The 19,532-nt window shown below is 37.1% G+C and overlaps 1 protein-coding gene across 1 annotated transcript in view; it reads right to left on the bottom strand.

Annotated features, from left to right (window-relative positions):
* SAMHD1 (SAM and HD domain containing deoxynucleoside triphosphate triphosphohydrolase 1) overlaps window positions 1-19,532 on the bottom strand; it is a 65,751-nt gene that overhangs the window by 22,225 nt on the left and 23,994 nt on the right. Inside the window, exons 5-11 of the mRNA XM_059038060.2 lie at window positions 13,943-14,058; window positions 11,792-11,862; window positions 7,524-7,682; window positions 5,835-5,935; window positions 5,555-5,663; window positions 4,644-4,735; window positions 3,138-3,253 (exon numbers count right to left, since the gene is read on the bottom strand). Of these exons, the coding sequence (XP_058894043.1) occupies window positions 3,138-3,253; window positions 4,644-4,735; window positions 5,555-5,663; window positions 5,835-5,935; window positions 7,524-7,682; window positions 11,792-11,862; window positions 13,943-14,058 (764 nt within the window). The remainder of the gene's footprint in view (window positions 1-3,137; window positions 3,254-4,643; window positions 4,736-5,554; window positions 5,664-5,834; window positions 5,936-7,523; window positions 7,683-11,791; window positions 11,863-13,942; window positions 14,059-19,532) is intronic.

Here is a 19,532-nt window from a genome sequence, read left to right as displayed (position 1 = left end):
ATACTATACATAGAGAATCCTAAAGATGCTACCAGAAAACTACTAGAGCTAATCAATGAATTTGGTAAAGTAGCAGTATACAAAATTAATGCACAGAAATCTCTTGCATTCCTATACATTAACAACGAAAAATCTAAAAGAGAAATAAAAAAAACACTCCCATTTACCACTGCAACAAAAAGAATAAAATACCTAGGAATAAACCTACTTAAGGAGACAAAAGAGCTGTATGCAGAAAACTATAAGACACTGATGAAAGAATTTAAAGATGATACAAACTGATGGAGAGATATATCATGTTCTTGGATTGGAAGAATCAATATTGTGAAAATGACTATACTACCCAAAGCAGTCTACAGATTCAATGCAATCCCTATCAAGCTACCAATGGCATTTTTCACAGAACTAGAACAAAAAATTTCACAATTCATATGGAAACACAAAAGACCCCAAATAGCCAAAGCAATTTTGAGAAAGAAAAATGGAGCTGGAGGAATCAGGCTCCCTGACTTCAGACTATACTACAAAGCTACAGTAATCAAGACAGTATGGTCCTGGCACAAACACAGAAATATAGATCAATGGAACAGGATAGAAAGCCCAGAGATAAACCCACACACATATGGTTCACCTTATCTTTGATAAAGGAGGCAAGAACATACAACAGAGAAAAGACAGCCTCCTCAATAAGTGGTGCTGGGAAAACTGGACAGCTACATGTAAAAGAATGATATTAGATCACTCCCTAACACCATACACAAAAATAAATTCAAAATGGATTAAAGACCTAAATGTAAGGCCAGACACTATACAACTCTTAGGGGAAAACATAGGCAGAACACTCCATGATATAAATCACAGCAAGATCCTTTCTGACCCACCTCCAAGAGTAATGGTAATAAAAACAAAAATAAACAAATGGGACCTAATGAAACTTAAAAGCTTTTGCATAGCAAAAGAAACTATAAACAAGATGAAAAGATAACCCTCAGAATGGAAGAAGATATTTGCAAATGAATCAATGGACAAAGGATTAATCTCCAAAATATATAAATAGCTCATGCAGCTCAATATTAAAAAAACAAACAATCCAATCCAAAAATGGACAGAACACCTACATAGACATTTCTCCAAAGAAGATATACAGATTGTCAACAAACACATGAAAGGACGCTCAACATCATTAATCATTAGACATGTAAATCAAAACTACAATGAGGTATCACCTCACACCAGTCAGAATGGTCATCATCAAGAAATCTACAAACAATAAATGCTGGAGAGGGTGTGGAGAAAAGGGAACCCTCTTGCACTGTTGGTGGGACTGTAAATTGATACAACCACTATGCAGAATAGTATGGAGGTTCCTAAAAAACTAAAAATAGAACTACCATACGACACAGCAATCCCACTACTTGGCATATACCCTGAGAAAACCATAATTCAAAAAGAGTCATGTACCACAATGTTCACTGCAGCTCTATTTACAATAGCCAGGACACGGAAGAAAACTAAGTGTCCATCGACAGATGAATGGATAAAGAAGATATGGGACATATATACAATGGAATATTACTCAGCCATAAAAGAAACGAAATTGAGTTATTTGAGGTGGATGGACTGAGAGTCTGTCATACAGAGTGAAGTTAAGTCAGAAAGAGAAAAACAAATACCATATGCTAACACATATATATGGAATCTTAAAAAAAAAAAGGTTCTGAAGAACCTAGGGGCAGGACAGGAATAAAGATGCAGACATAGAGAATGGACTTGAGGATACAGGAAGGGGAAGGGTAAGCTGGGACAAAGTGAGAGAGTGGCATGGACCTATATACACTATCAAATGTAAAATAGATAGCTAGTGGGAAGCAGCCACATAGCACAGGGAGATCAGCTCGGTGCTTTGTGACCACCTAGAGGGGTGGGATAAGGAGGGTGGGAGGGAGATGCAAGAGGGAGGAGATATGGGCACATATGTGTATGTATAGCTGATTCACTCTGTTATACAGCAGAAACTAATACACACTGTAAAGCAATTATACTCCAATAAAGATGTTAAAATAAATAAATAAATATCCACAGCTTGCTCACATTGTCTTATAATCTCTTCTTCCATTCCTATCCACACAACAGTGGGAGACTAGTATACCTGCTATGATGTTATTAAAACAAAACATAGAAACATTATCCCCTATAAGTAACTTTGTCATCAATCCAACCCAGATTAATTAACAAGCAAAAAGCAAACTCACTCGTCACCTTATAAACTGTAAGTACTGATGTACAGTGTTCTCAGTGTACACAGACATTTGATACAGGGAATCACCATTTCACTTCTAATCTTTGATTTAGTTATGATTGGAAAATGACTAAAAATTTACAAGTGTAATGGGGACTCTCTATATTATATGTATATAAAATAAAATCTAGCAGAGATGGAGCAGGAAGTTGATCTTGGTTGTGTCTGAGGCCACTCAGTTTCCGTTGTTCTTGCTTGGTTCAGAACCTCCAGCCTTTCCACTGATTTTATCATGTTGTTTTTAGTTAAGCAGAGACAGTTTTAGGATTTGCAACTAAGAACTCTGACTGGTACACGCTTTTTGGTTTACCTCTTTTGCTTTACTGATCTTTATCTCAGTCTACACTTTCCCACATTAAAGAATCAGCTGCAACGCCTCACCTCTCTTCCTTCACACCCTAAGCTGTAGAGTTTGTTTTTGCTGATGTGCAGAGAAATGTTTCTCACATCCTGTGTTTTGCAACAAAAGGGCAAGTTAGCTTTTTGATACTGGTATGGTATTAGTCCAGCTGTATTATAAGTTAAATAATTAATATTGAGTACTTATGTGCCAAGTACTATTCTAGGTGCTATATGCCTCATTGAAGCATCACAACAAAACTATATGCTAGGTGTCATTACTCCCATTTTAGATGAGGAAACTAAGGTTCAGAGAGGTTAAATAACTTTATTAAGGTTACCTTGTTAGTACAAAGCAGAGAAAAAACTCAAATCCAATAGTATACATCACTTTAGAAGCTAAATACATTGGAATGTTTGGCAAATAACTCATCTGCAATCCAGGGAAAGCTTATACTTTACCTGAGATGGACCACCTATGTTACCTTCTAGTTCTTACCTGTCAGCTTAGTGAAGGCTTCCATGTCATCAATTGCTGTAGAAATGTGATACTTTTTTCCTTCAGAACCTGTTATCTCTATGTAAGGGTCTGCTTTGAGGAAGGCATCTGTAATCCTAAAGATCATTTTATAAACATTTATGTTTATGAGAAAATTTGAATATTTGCTTTATGCCTTGCTTGAAGTTAAGGAAATATTTCTACTTTAGGGAAATAAAATCTTGAGACACAATGTTCTAAAGACAACTGCTTCTCAGACTTACAGATATAGAGAACAAACTAGTGGTTATCAGTGGGGAGAGTGAAGTGGGGAGGGTCAATATAGGGGTAGGGGATTAAGAGGAATAAACTATTAGGTATAAAATAAGCTACAAGGATATATTGTACAATAAGGAATACAGCTAATATTTTATAATAGCTATAAATGGAATACAACCTTTAAAAGTTGTGAATCACTATATTGTACACCTGCAACTTATAATTTTTAAAAAAGCAAAAAAAAAAAAAAAAAGACAATTGCTTCTCAATCATGTTAAATAAATCCATGGTGATTTGTGAACTACTACATTTACGGTGTTCTAGGCATTGTAACAGAGCTTTAAATACATCATCTTATTTAATCTTTCCAACTATAAGATAGGTGTAATCAGCCTCAATTTTACAGATGTAGTAATTAAGGAATTTTCATTTAATCAAGTTAGGAAGAAGTGATACCAGGCTTTGTACCTACATTTCTCTGATTCTCCACATTAAAAACAAACAAAACAACAAAATCTCTTACCAGAGTGACAACCATACAAATAGGAGACAGAATTCTAACTAGTGTGCTCAATGAGAAAAGATGAGGAAGAAAGTAGAAAAGAAGGTAAATTTTCTCAACACAAATGTTAAACATGAACATGAAAGGCTTAAAATAAATCAATTTAAAACTATTTTAGAGACATGGAATTAACTTGACTCACACCCAACTTTTGGTAATTCCTCATGGGGTCTTTGAGTCACACAGAGACCTGGCTGTACTTTTCTGCTTTGGCTCTGACTGGATTAGGGAGAAGAGGTGAAATTCCTGTAGGTTTTACTATTTGCTACTAATTTTGATAATTGACAGGGTAAGGAGAGACATTAATCTTAATCTTTAAAATTCATTTTTGTCATTAATTTCAGAATATCAATTATCCATGTCCCACCTCTCACCTCCATGACTAATATGTGGTACCTAAGTGACTACCTGTGCAGAGGTCTAAGCCATCCCAGCGTGGCCTCCTTCCTGCCTAGCCTAAACCCCGTCTTCCGCTTGAATCTATCCTCTTTACCCACTTTCCTCCTCACCTTTAATGAAGTTCACTTTATGCTAGTTTTTGTTTTATTTGTTTATGGGAACCATTTTAAGTTTGTTCACTTAAAATTCACTCGAATTTACCTAGAAATCTCAACTTGACCCAAGTATGATACTCTAGCAAAGCATCATGGAAAATTTTATAGGGAAATAACAATCGAATTTCTTACATTGTATCAATGATGTTGCCAACTTTGTGTTGATAAGCTCTGCGATGCAAAGAGTTGCGTGTGTGGAACATGTCATACAGGTTTCCAACCTCCTGCAGAAGAATGTGGAACAATGTAGGATCAGATTAGGTTCCCTTGTTAGTAGACAAGTATATAAGTCAAGGAAAAGGGATGGTGGCATAAAAAAAGACTAGGCACAGGGGCTACTTCATTAAAACCCCTGAGCCCTCTAAGAAAGAGCAAGGCAGATTCATAAAACTACTAATTTGCAACTTTTGTTCTTAGTAAACCAAAATCTACTGAGTGTTTTAACTCAGTGACACATTCTGTTTTAGGCATCTTAAATATATTCTTTAAATTTCCCAATACCTCTAGAAATTAGGCATTATTCTTATAGTCTTCATTCTCAAAAGAAAGACCTTCTACAGTATAATACTGTAATATTCTTTAGTTACATGATTCTAACTTAGCAAGGGACCTAATGATTTTCGGATTTTAACTACCATGAAACACGTAATATAGTAATTAAGGATAATACTCAAGTCAAACTTCCTGGATTGAAATTCCAGTTCTGCCATTAATTGTATGTCTTCTTTGTGCTTCAATTTGCTCATCTGTTAAATGGGATAATAACAGTATCTATTCCATAGGGGGGATGAGGATTGAGTTAATCCCTCTAAAGCACTTATAACAGTGCCTAGAACAACATTCAATAAATGTCTATCATAATTTTATTATTATTTAACAATGCAGTAGAAGTGAAAAGAGCCTTAAGATACTTCCAAATGCTAAGCATGAAGTAAAGAGATTGACAATTTACCAGGTAGTGATTTTTCCAAATTAGTTAAAGGTTATTTCTAGATTTCACACTAGGAACTATACCTTCCTCATTGTTCTCTGACATAGCTTACCTTTTCTCTAGTACAAATGTGCTTCCTATCATCTACCTCACAGACACGGGCAAACTTAATAAAGCGCTTGTAATCAAAATTATTTTGGATTCCAAGATGATGGCAGTCCCTAGAATGATTCCAAAGCAGAGAAATGAAATATTTCAACAAAGTAAACTGTACCTTAAATAGCAGCACTAAATTTATAGAAGAATTTTATTTTGTTTATTTAAATAAAAATTGTATATATTTAAAGTATATAAGGATTTTAACAAACTTTTCTGAAGTGTTCAGTGCATACCTGGCAAAATAATCCCATTTGTCCACATCAATGCCATTTCTTTTATTGGCCACTATCTCATAAAGGAAGCTTTTTTCTTTAGGACGTCCTTTATACAGCCACTGGAAGACAAGAAAACCCACTGAAAGTTTTAGGATAGGAGCCAAATCTATTTGTAAGCAAAGCAAACTGTATTAATCTGAAAAATATAAACAGATATTTGAACGGGAAGGTTAGGTAAGTGAGAAGGTTCTATTCATTCCTTCTTCCATTTAATTCCTAAATTAGTAGAAAAGGGAAAAGAAATGCTAAAGTGTGATACCCTGTTAATACTAAACCTTGTGCCTTCGGAAGGATCCTAACTCTATTACACTTCCCATAACCAACAAGCTTTCTTCTCTTCTTTGTTTAAAATTTTTTTAAAAATATAAGATCTAATTATGAACTAGTAAGAATGTTCCTTATAGGGCTTCCCTGGTGGCGCAGTGGTTGAGAGTCCGCCTGCCGATGCAGGGGACACGGGTTCATGCCCCGGTCCGGGAAGATCCCACATGCCGCGGAGCGGCTGGGCCCGTGAGCCATGGCCGCTGAGCCTGCGCGTCCGGAGCCTGTGCTCCGCAACTGGAGAGGCCACGACACTGATTGTGAGAGGCCTGCGTACCACACACACAAAAAAGGAATGTTCCTTATATTCTAATGCTTTAAATTCAGGCATGAAAATAGTATTTTCTTTCAAAGTAGCCACACATCTAGTCTAAATGATATGCACCATTCAAAGAATTTTTGGAACTCTGTTTTTTGTTTGTTTGGGTTTTTTTTGGCTGCGCAGTTTGGCCTATGGGATCCCAGTTCCCCAACCAGGGACAGAACCCGGGCCCTCAGCAGTGAAAGCGTCACAGTCCTAAACACTGGACTGCCAGGGAATTCCCAGGAGCTCTGTTTTCTGGAAATAGGATATTTGCTATAAAATCCACCTCTTTATCTTATACCTTACAAGTAGTTTTGTATATTTTAAGGAAAAAAACTTTAAAAACCACAAAGGGAAATTCTGTTTTCTAAGTAAAATAAAAGAAAAAAAGATCAAAAAGGAAACAAAACATATTTCCCGGGGGCTTCGGCGCAGTGGGTGAGAGTCTGCCTGCCGATGCAGGGGACACGGGTTCCTGCCCCGGTCCGGAAAGATCCCACATGCCGCGGAGCAGCTGGGCCCGTGAGCCCTGGCCGCCGAGTCTGCGTGTCCGGAGCCTGTGCCCCGCAACGGGAGAGGCCACAACAGTGAGAGGCCCGCGTACTGCAAAAAAAACAACCACCATATTTCCCTCTGAACTAATTCAACTTTTTTCTAGGTCTTCACATATCTAAATATTTCAAATATGTTAATTTTAATGAATAAACAAGACACATACTTTTACATTTTCCAAACTAAGTTACTTTAGGCTTCTATATAAAATACTGCATACATATTCATTTAAAGATTTATATGTGTATTTTAATTTTGGGGATAACTTCTGAAGAACTCAGTTAAGAGCTGGAAGAACTATGTAAGTCTTTTATTTTTTGCATTAAACAGTAGAAATGTATCACATATTTTATCATTTAGTCTCTCTAAAATAGCCAAATGTCACCTCTTCAAACAGATCTGAAGGAATCAAGCAGAGAGACTATATGAAAGGAACCAGTCAGTTCAAATTAAGTTGTACACAAACTTACCTTTGAAGAATCTTTGATGGGTGATTCAGGTGGTCCTGTAATTTGTTCCTTGATAAACCAAATATCTTCTTCAGGGATGAGACCATAGTGTTCCATGACATCTCTGAGTCCGTTAGAATTAACTAGGTGTTCAAACATCGTAACTGAGCCCTGTTCATGCTGGGAAAAGTCAGCACAGTATGGTCTGTTGTAGACTCTAGTCCATCAGAGACCCCTGATTATTTAACTCTTGGCTCCAGGTAATTCAGAGATAAGATTCTAATGCATGTTAATTATCAAGTTTTCAACTACAATCTTACAGATATTTTAAAAAATCTGTCAAATTTGTCTATATTGGGACTCCCCTGGTAGTCCAGTGGTTAAGAATCCTCCTTCCAATGCAGGGGATGCAGGTTCTATCCGCCATCAGGGAACTAAGATCCCACAAGCTGTGGGGCAACTAAGCCCGCGCGCTCTAGAGACTGCGTGCCACAAGTGGAGAGCCCGCAAGCTGCAACAAAGAGCCTGTGAGCTACAATGAAAGATCCCACATGCTGCAACGAAGACCCAATGCAGCCAAATAAATAAATACCAGATGGGACTGGAAAAAAAAAAAACTGTCTATATTTTACCAGTCTATAAATCTTTACAAACTAGGTTCATCATTATTACATAAATATATTTAATGAGATATAATCATTTATAATACATAAGTATTGTACAGTATAATTGAATATTACCAGATCATAAAGATAGAATAGCTTTTTTTTTTTTTTTCTGAGATGTACCACTTGCAGAATCTTAGTTCCCAGACCAGGCATTGAATCCGGGTCCCAGCAGTGAAAGAGCTGAGTCCTAACCACTGGACCACCAGGGAATTCCTAATAGAATACCATTTTAATGAATATCACTATAAAATTTAGTTGTATTGGGCTTCCCTGGTGGCGCAGTGGTTGAGAGTCCGCCTGCCGATGCAGGGGACATAGGTTCGTGCCCCGGTCCGGGAAGATCCCACGTGCCGCGGAGCAGGTGGGCCCGTGAGCCATGGCCGCTGAGCCTGCGCGTCCGGAGCCTGTGCTCCGCAACGGGAGAGGCCACAACAGTGAGAGGCCCGCATACCACCAAAAAAAAAAAAAAAAAAAAACAACAACAACAAAAAATTTAGTTGTATTGTTTCATCAGCTTTGGAATTTGTGAAGATATAAGTTCTGTTAGCATTTCCATCTAATGATAAAAAGGGATAATTCCAAACTTGCCAGTAAAAACAAAAATGTCTCAGAGCCCTGAAGTCAAGATCTGGGCTGGAATCTCAAATTAGACTCATTTTACTCATCTGTCTCTGCTTGCTCATTTATAATCATTATGAAAATCAAATGGCCCCCTGGAGGGAGACATCTGCCCTATCACAGGTCTCAGCAAAAACAAACTCAAGAAACATGAAAACAAAACCCTGAATGGTCCTATATCTATTTTTTAATTGAATCAAGATACATATTAATTACATAGAGGAAAAACAGTAAGTTTATGAAATTTGGCAGCCATTGCCTTAATAAGGTGATTGAAGTTAATATTACCAGTAATGGCTTAAAAAGATCTTATATGCCTCTGATGGGATACACTAAGAAGGTCACAATGTGGCATTTTGCCAAAAACAGATAGTCTGACAGTATGAGGAAACCGAAAACCGAAACTCAAAGTGAGGGGCAATCCACAAAATAATCTACCTGTATACTTCAAAAAATGACAAGGTCATGAGAGATAAAGACGGAAGAATTGTTGCAGATCAAAAGAAAGTAAAGATAAATGGCAACTAAGGGTAATGTATGATGGATCAGGACCAAAAATAGTTTTCTTTCCCCTTTTCTATATGGACAGTTGTTGAAATTTGATAGCAAGTCTGTAAATTAGATAATAGTACTGTATCAATAATAATTTCCTGATTTTAATAAATGTACTGAGGTTATGTAAGAGAATGTTCTTGTTTTTAGGAAATACCCACTGAAGCTTTAGGAATAAAGGGGCATGCCTACAACATACTTTCAAATGGTTCAGAAAAAAACTTATACATACAGAAAAATTCAAGTTCCACAAAGATAGCACAGACAATAATAACTAAAATTATAAGCAACTTAGAAGTAAATATAATAAAAGATGTATAAAACCTTTATGGAGAAAATTACATTTATAATAGAAGAGCAAAAGGCCAAAGATACCTAATAAAAGAAACAACTGTCCTACCAGCTATCAAGACTTATTAAAAAGAAGTAACAATTATGAAAAGTGTGGAATGGAACAGAATCCAGAAAGATTCATCATTACAGAAAGTTAAAAAAATGTTGGGGTTGGTATCACAGAATCAGTGGGGACAGTGGTAGAGCGTTTGACTGCAGATCACTAGGGAAATTCAATAAACAATTATCCATATTAAAAAAGAAATCAGATTTCTACCACACATACGAAGAGAAATAAATTCCCATGAGGTAAGGACTTACACGTTAAAGGCAAAATATTTAAAGAAAAAGACTTGGGAATGGCTGAGTAGATCCTATTTAAATCGACCTTGTTGGAGAAAACAACTATTAACTCTGGACAACTTCCTGAAGGTATTGGATTATGACCAAAAGCAGGCAGATGTTAGAGGGAGATAAACACTTGGAAGAGAAAGGCAGTGGGCAATATTCCAGTTCTTTTATGGCTTTTAGCCTGAGGGAGGCCCTAAGGCTGCAGAACTGGAGAGAAACTATCCATCTTACTAGGTTGAAAAACCAGAAATACTTCATCAAAATTTAAAATTTTCATTCTCAAAAGCCACCTTCATTAAAGAAATGAATTGGTAAGTCAGAGACTGGGGTGGGGACGGGGAATATATTCACAATACATGTATCTGACTATATATATAATTACTCAAATTGATAACTAAAAGGCAAACATTCAAATTTTTAAAATGGGTAAATGGAAAAACTCTTCACAAAAGATGATTTATGAATGACAAAGTACAGGAAATGGTACTCAACATACCACAGAGGATGCCAAAAAAAAAAAAATCCTATAAGAGACAATTTCACTCTCATTAGAAAGAATAACTTTGAAAACTAAATGTTGGTGAGGCTATGGAACAACAGGCACTCTCATATTGCTGGCAGAGTGTAAAATGGGAAACGTCTAGTAGTTGCTTATAAAGTTAAGTATCCATCTACTTGATGACCCAGCAATTCTACTCCTAGGTAAGGAGAAATGAACCTAAGACAAATGAAAACATTTTCCATAAAAATCGTGTACAGTAACATGCATAGCATCCTTATTCGTAACAGCCAAAAAACTGAAAACAACCCAAATTCTACAAAAGGAGAAAAAATAAACAACTCGTAACTTATTCATACAATGGAATATTACCTCAGCAATGAGCAGGGACTGACAACTGATGTATGACACAGCAACGAATCTCAAAATCATTATGTTGAGTGAATAAGAGCAAGACACAAAAGAGTACCTATTATAGGATTCTACTCTCATCAATTCTAAGACAGGCAAAACGAATCTGTTTATAAAAATCAGAAGGTGATGGTAGGAGAGAGATGTAGGAACTGACTGAAAAGGGTCACAAAGGAATTTTCCAGGAAGATGAAAATATTATACATCTCAACTTGGGTAGTGGCTACATGGATGTATACATTTGTCAAAACTCACTGAACTGTACACTTAAGATCTGTACAACATATTGTATATGAATTACCTTTAAAGAGAGAGAGAAAAAATAGTGGTTGACATGTAAGAAGTGTTCAATATGTATTAATACCTTTTTCTACTCCAAATATAGTGTGGCCAAAAATAGGAGTTGACCTAACTTTACTTCTCAAAAATTGATTCCAAAAATACAAGTCAGTCACTTGCAAATCTGTAAGTATAAAATGAACTTAGCTGGTGTTAGTTACTTCATGGTCATACAAAATGAGTCAAAGCCAGAGTCAGCCTTTTATTTTTTATTTTATACTAGTGTGATAGAGTAGAAAGAGCATTAAATTAGCAGCCAGGAAACCTGGTTTTCTAGTGCTGGCTTTATCATTTAACAACTTTGTAATTTTTGGTGCATCAATACACCTCTATGAGTTTCAAATTCCTTTATACTTACAAAAATGAGGATAATGATTTCGTCCTTAGAGATTACTGTGAGGATCAAATGAAAGCATTACATATAAACACCCTGAAAAACTGTAAAAGGAAGAATAATTTAACACAGCAGTCATTGCTTAGTCTTTATTTTATTGACTATTAAATATATGAATACATACCGTCCATTTCACATCTGGGCGAGCAAGTGGAATAAATCTTCCATCGAACATATGAGAAAATGGCCCATGACCTTAAAAACAAAAGCAGCATTAGAACAAGAAAAATGTTTGTAAATTGGTAAAAAGTAAATCTTTTTAGTTAAACTTGAATATCAGTAGAAATTAATAATCTATAAATACATCACAAAAAGGAACAAATCCTTCCTTCCTATTTTCTAAAACAAGAGAACAGGAAGCAGAACAATACAGGAAAGTAAGCTCTGAGTCCCCAGAGTTTACATAAATCTGATGAAAGGACAGTTTTGTGTAACTAAAGGAATGTTAATGACAAAAACTTTTGGCTTCTTCAGATTATATATTGGTAGTGTTAGAACAGCAGTTTTAAGACAATCCACTAGGGTTAGGAAGAAAATATTCGAACTTTATTACTCTCAACCTTTAAAAACATCTATTTTTATGTAAATTTTATAATGTATGTAATTTATTTTATAATAAATATATACATATCAGGGTTTATCTTGGGTTTTTACTGATGATATGGGCAATCAAAAGTGAAGATTACTACTTTATCTTATTCATAAGTGATCTTAACATTCCACAACATCTAGTAATATGAAACTTTGCTGAGGCACAACTCTGGAATTATCAGAATTTCTGAAGGAGTTACAGTTGGCCCTCTGCATCCGCAGATTCAATCAACCTCGGACAAAAAAATATTCAGAAAAAAAAATTCCAGAAAGTTCCCAAAAGCAAAACTTGAATTTGCCAAGCTTGCTGGCAACTATTTACATATAGTTTACATTGTATTGGTATTATAAGTAATCTAGAATTGATTTAAAATACATGGAAGGGTACTTCCCTGGTGGCGCAGTGGTTAAGAATCCACCTGCCAATGCAGGGGACATGGGTTTGATCCCTGGTCCAGGAAGATCCCACATGCCGCGGAGCAACTAAGGCCGTGCCCCACAACTACTGAGCCTGTGCTCTGGAGCCCGTGCTCCGCAACAAGAGAAGCCACCGCAATGAGAAGCCCATGCACTGCAATGAAGAGTAGCCCCCACTCGCCACAACTAGAGAAAGCCCGCGCACATCAACGAAGACCCAAGGCAGCCAAAATAAGTAAATAAAAATAAATAATTTTTAAAAAAAATAAAGTACATGGGAGGATGTGTGTGGGTTATATGCAAATTTTATATAAGGGACTTGAGCATACAGGATTTTGGGGGTTTTGTTTTCTTTTGTATCCACAGGGTGTCCTGGAACAAATCCCCTACTCTCTTCCCTGATGGATGGGAGACAGAGCCTACCTGGACCAGCCCTGGGCCTTTTTGCATGTTGCAGTCTGTACAAAAAGGCTTGTTACTATAGAGCTCAGACTCCTAGAAACTGGCTAAAGTTTCCAATGATTCCCTCTCAAAATACCAAAAATCTGTTAAATGTATGATCTAGGGCTGATACTGGTCCTACTGAAATCTCCAAGGGGACATGCTGAAGAGAGTGCCCTATGCCTTTAAGTATCTGGCTACAGAAAGCTCCCTTTCCCTGCACTGAGGGCACATGCAAACTCTTAGGATCCTCCAGCAGGTAGGAATAAATTACAAGGATAGGGGAAAAAACTCCTGTGATAAAAGAGAACAGTCCTTTTTCTCTTTCTTTGACCATGGAAAAGGATGATATTCTACTTGGATTTAAGTGGCCCAAGACCCCACATGGGTCAGGGAAGAAAAGGAGTTCTCTAAATCTGTTGTTAATCTGTTAGAGCAGATTATGTATTCTAGGTGTGAGAAGAATAGATCTGACAAATTATCTAAAGGAAAATGGCAACTTTATTTCAACCAAGATAAAGGAAAAATCAAATTCACATCATCCAACACACAGTAGTCAGAAAAAAATCACTATCAGAAAGTCCCTTCATATAACCTGCAACAAAGATGTTTAACATGGGAAATTCACTGAAAGACTACAAAAAAAATAGCAATGCTTTGGGCTTATGAACCATTCTAGAAAGAAGCAATGGCACATTTACATTAATGTTAACTGAAGAATTAAAACACAACTTTCATATTCTCCTAGTTAGTTGGATTTTTTAATTTCAAAGAGAGAGGTACCATGTGGTTTTACATTAGAACTCTGGCTCTTTGAACTGCTTACCGAGATCATGACAAAGACCAGCGATCTGAACACAGAGCATATCTCGTTCACTTATCTGCAGCTCTGGTTGTTTTTCACTCAGTTCACGAACTAGACGTCCTGCTAGATACCCTACGCTGCAGAGTGGAAAAAAACAAAACAAAAATGAAAAAGTTACTCTTCTGTTTGAAAGATAAGAGACTGTTAAGATTTGTATTTGTCCTTGATAAATCCTTAAGGAGGCTGTGAATTAGACTTTGGGTGAAGGAGCCTTCCCAGCAGTTTGAGTGTAAAAAGCCCTCTTTTTCCCTTTTTGTTTCAGAGTCTACCTGATTGAGCTAGCTATAGGCTCAGTCTCAGGTCATTGTGGGCTGTATACATTTCTGATTTGTAGAGATTTGCAAGACAAAGACAGTTGCTTTTAATTCCCCAAAGAACTGCTCTGCTGCCTAAATGATTTTAAAAGATTGATTTGCCCAACTACATTTTCTTTAATTTGATTATTATTAGCTTCTGAATATTAGCCCCTAGTTTTACATTATATTGTGTGGGTTCAGGTAGCCTTACTGGGTTTTTTGTTTTTTGTATATTTAAATTAATGTTTTCTGAGGGGCAGATTTACATACCCTGTCTTATAATACCAGGCAGGGGAAGCATTCCCCAGTGAAACATAATGTCTACACAAAATATAGTGAGGCAAAAGAGATATAAACATCTTATATTAAGCCCACTTAAATATACCTACTTTTATAAACTGTCATCTCAATTCAATAAACTCTTACACCTTTAACTTTAGCCTCCATTAGGACCACATCAACAAGCTGTGGTCTTACAAGGAGTCCTAGAAACTTTCCTTTTTATTCTCTGGCTATTTTATCTATTTTTGTATAAAGGCTCTGGGTCTCCAGGGAAGGGTTGAGCCAAGGGACACAGGCCTTTTAAAAAAAAATCTTTAACTTGATAAATTGGCCTAACTGTTGCCCCAAACAATTGTTCAACTGTTGATCAGGTATCTCAGTGTAATTTTCTTCCAGCCTTTTAAGTGTGTGTGTGTGTGTGTGTGTGTGTGTGTGTGTGTGTGTGTGTGTATGTGTGTGTATGTGTGTTAATCGGGGCCCTTAATGTTGGGGACCAATAAGATGTCCCCGTGGCCCATCCAACCTTACATAGTGTTGTATAAAAACCTTAGTTTTGGGCTTCCCTGGTGGCGCAGTGGTTGAGAATCCGCCTGCTGAGGCAGGGGACGCGGGTTCGTGCCCCGGTCTGGGAAGATCCCACATGCCGTGGAGCGGCTGGGCCCGTGAGCCATGGCCGCTGAGCCTGCGCGTCCGGAGCCTATGCTCCGCAACGGGAGAGGCCCCAACAGTGAGGCCCGCATACCACAAAAGGAAAAAGAAAAAAAAAAAAAAAAAAAAACCTTAGTTTTAATCTCATTACCAACCATTTTATTTATCCAATTTCTTAATAACCATCTAAAGATTTTTATCCTGTTGGGACAAGTCCCTTTAAAAGTTCCACCTTCTTGGGAAGAAGTCTCTTAACTTTCCCCTCAGTTTTTTTTCCCTATTAACCAACCAAATTAACATTAATTAACCTAATGTTTTTATTAGCATCTGTAAGGCCCATTGCGGGTAACCCTAGAGACTACAAATAAGGCTTCCCAAACTGGTTTATTTTTGTCTCTTTTAAACTAAGGGAGTACTGAAACTGGGTCATTTGTAGAGACGTGTATGGATCTAGAGACTGTCATACAGAGTGAAGTAAGTCAGAAAGAGAAAAACAAATACCGTATGCTAATACATATATGTGGAACCTAGAAAAATGGTACAGATGAACCGGTTTGCAGGGCAGAAATTGAGACACAGATGTAGAGAACAAACTTATGGTCACCAAGGGGGGAAAGCAGTGCGAGGGTGGGGTGGGGTGTGATGAATTGGGCGATTGGGGTTGACATGTATACACCGATGTGTATAAAACTGATGACTAATAAGGACCTGCTGTATAAAAAAATAAATAAAATAAAATTCAAAAAAATAATAATTGGATAAAGTCAGTGTCAAGATAAATTCAACACCTATGTTAAGTCCACAAAATCAAGAAGAGATAAAAAAAAAAAAAAAAAAAAATACTGGGCTTCCCTGGTGGCACAGTGGTTGAGAGTCTGCCTGCCGATGTAGGGGACACGGGTTTGTGCCCCGGTCTGGGAGGATCCCACATGCCATGGAGCGGCTGGGCCCGTGAGCCATGGCCAGTGAGCCTGCACGTCTGGAGACTGTGCTCCGCAACAGGAGAGGCCACAACAGTGAGAGGCCCGCGTACCGCAAAAAAACAAATAAATAAACAAAAAACCCCAAAATACTGAGTATAGTTCCCTGTGCTATACAGTAAGGTCCTTGGGTATCTATTTTATATATAGCATTGTTGAACTAGATAATATGGTCTCTATTCTTAATGGAATATGTGGTGAATTTACAACAAAAGGTAACATTTAAATTAATGCAATTAAATCCACAACTTAAGACCAAAAAAAATGTATCAAATCATGTTGTACACCTTAAACATACACAATGTTATATATCAATTATATCACGATAAAGCTGGGGGAAAATGAAATATTCAAATTTTTTTAAAGTTAAGAAAAAAAACTAAAAATGCTAAAAAAGTTAAATAAATAAATAAACAAACTGAGGGAGTTCTTAGGTTAGCGGTTTTATATATACTACCATCTTCTAATTTGTTTTTTTATAGGTAAAAATAAAACGGCTGTTTGTAATGAGAGCTCTCTAAAAAATTTACCAATTTACCAAGTTTCTCCAATTTTAAGGATTCACTATTTGGTCATTGATGAATAGTATCTTAATAGTGACTCAAACCAATAAAATGCAAGAGTCGTCCCCACAAGAGAGTGCAAAGGATGCAGCCTTCATAAGATCTAGAAATTTCCTCCCCCAAACAGCCTAAGAGAGTAAAGTCCTTCGTTGTACAGGTGGTTGCAATGAAGGTTGAGATGACAAAGGCCCCTTATGGGCTGGGACCCCTTATGACAAATTCTCCTGAGAGTTGACACAGCCAGACAAAAAGATTGCTCAGAATTCCAGTCTATTTGACTGGTTGCCAAATGTACACCATATGTGTACCTCCTGGGTAGCAGAGACCAAGCTCTCAGAACACAGGAGAAAAAAAAAAAAAAGCCTAAGAAGATCAGGTAGAACATTTACATTTCTAAGACACAGGTAGAGAAATGCAAGTTCTCCCAGAAGGGCTTTTGTTTCTTTAAGTTCAGAATTTTGAAAAGATGTTTTATCAAGTTGGGTTTTTCTAGCTGCATATGAAAAAAAAATAATTTTGGAATGTCAAAAGAACCCCAGTTTGGCCATTTTTAGGATAAGCTTTAATTTCCAATTAAGCAAGTACTTGCAAGTACAAATTCTGTACGTACATAATAAAAATTTCCCCATTGTCTGTCAATTGGGGTAACCCATCAGCGTTTTTTAACTGAGCAAAATCTTCCCAGTGTCTTTCAAGTGAGGATAACTCACTGTCATTCAACTGACCAAAATCTTCCTAATGTCTTTCAACTGAAGATAACCCAGGTACCTCTTTTTGAAACTAAGTTCAAGGAAAACCTACTCCTCCAGTGAGAAGTTTAACACCACCAAACAAAACTTAGGATCATAAGTGAATAACATGAGATCCAAGATCCAGGAGACACCCATCCAAATTCATCTGGACTCACTGAGGAGACAGATGGGCACAAGAGGCCTCTGCTAGTACCAAGGCTCCAGATCCTCGTAAAGTTCAGGCAAAGGAGAAAGGTTGGCTCTGGATCCCTTCGTGGTCACTGAAACTGTCAACTGAAGAAAAACACTACCTAAAAGTTGCAAGTTATGTTTTATTCAGAGATCTTACTGAGGACTCTAGCCCAGGAAACAGTCTCAGACAGCACTGAGGCATTGTTCCAAAGAGGTAAGGAGGAATCAGGGTATATAGGAGTTTCTTGTGGAAAAAAAACAAAAACAAAAACATTTAGTTCAACATCAAAAGACTACTGCTAATGACAAAAACCAGTCACCTCAAGTTAATAATTTTTAGCATTTTCCTATGTATGGGAAGATGCAAGAGTCTGGGGTCATTGAAATTATTCCTTAGATATTCATCTGATCTATCTAGGGCCAGGATGCTGTTTTTCTCCACCCTGAGTTCCCCTCTGGGTGCAGCATTGGGGGCAGCTGCAGTGGCTTGATGTCTTGAAGGCGGGCAATATTTGTTGTTTACTAGAATGACAGGTAACATTTTTTTGGTCCACATTTGTGATTAGCAGTAATCTTTTTACACTTGACCACATGTTTTTCCCAGCAAAAAAGTTCACATATATACTGGCTCCTCCCTTACCTCTCTGGAGCATTTCCTCAAAGCTATCTGAGAACTCCCTGGCTATAGTACTCAGTAAGGTCCCCAAATAAAACTTAACTCATAACTTTCACATCATGCATTTTTCTTTCAGTTAACACTCAAGAACTTCAATATGTTTTTCAAATGTTCTAATATACCTCGAGGACAACTTAACAGAATAGTCTGTTTCAGAACTAGGCAGAAACAGACAGATTCCCAAAAGCAGGACCTCTTGACTCAGAATCACTTATCATTAGGGAAATGCAAAATCAAATCACAGTGAGACACCACCTCATACCCATTAGGAGGGGTTTTTTGTTTTTTGTTTTGGCTACTCCATGCAGCATGCGGGAACTTAGTTCCCCAGTGATTGAACCCATTCCAGCTGCAGTGGAAGCACAGAGTCTTAACCACGGGACCGCCAGGGAAGTCCCTAGGATGTCTATTATAAACAAAACAAAGACTAACAAATTTTGGCCAGGATGTGGAGAAATTGGAACACTTGTACACTGTTGGTGGGAATGTAAAATGGTGCAGCCACTACAGAAAACAGTAGAGCAGTTCCTCAAAATATTAAAAACAGAATTACCATATGATCCAATAATTCCACTTCCGGGTATATACCCAAAAGGGTCTTGAAGAGATATTTGCACATCCACGTTCATAGCAGTCACAATTGCCAAAGAGGTGGAAGCAACCCAAGGGTCCACAGATGAATGAAGGGATAATCAAAATGTAACACATACATACAATGGAATATTATTCAGCCTTAAAAAGTAAGGATATTCTGACACATGCTCCAACATGAGTGACTCTTGGGGAAATTATGCTAAATGAAATAAGTCAATCACAAAAAGACAAATACTCTATGAAATCACTTATATGAGGTACCTAGAACAGTCAAATTCATTAGAACAGAAAGTAGAATGGTGGTTACCAGGAACTGGGGAGAAGAGGAATGGGGAATTGTTATTCAATGGGTACAGAGTTTCAGTTTTGCGAGATGAAAAAGTTCCAGAGCTTGGTTGCACAATAATGTGGATATATTTAACACTATTGAACTATAAACTTAAACATGGTTAGGATGGTAAATTTTACATTCTGTGTATTTTACCACAATTTTTTTAAAAAGCAGAACTTCTGGTGTTGTAATGTTTACAACAGATTGTAAGATAAGGTGCTCAACAAATGTTAAATACACTTAGCATTTCCATCTGAA

Source organism: Kogia breviceps, chromosome 14 (genome assembly GCF_026419965.1).
Source record: "Kogia breviceps isolate mKogBre1 chromosome 14, mKogBre1 haplotype 1, whole genome shotgun sequence".
Taxonomy (NCBI): Eukaryota; Metazoa; Chordata; class Mammalia; order Artiodactyla; family Physeteridae; genus Kogia; species Kogia breviceps.
The sequence above is the reverse complement of the archived record's forward strand: the minus strand, read 5'-3'. Positions and strand labels throughout refer to the sequence as shown.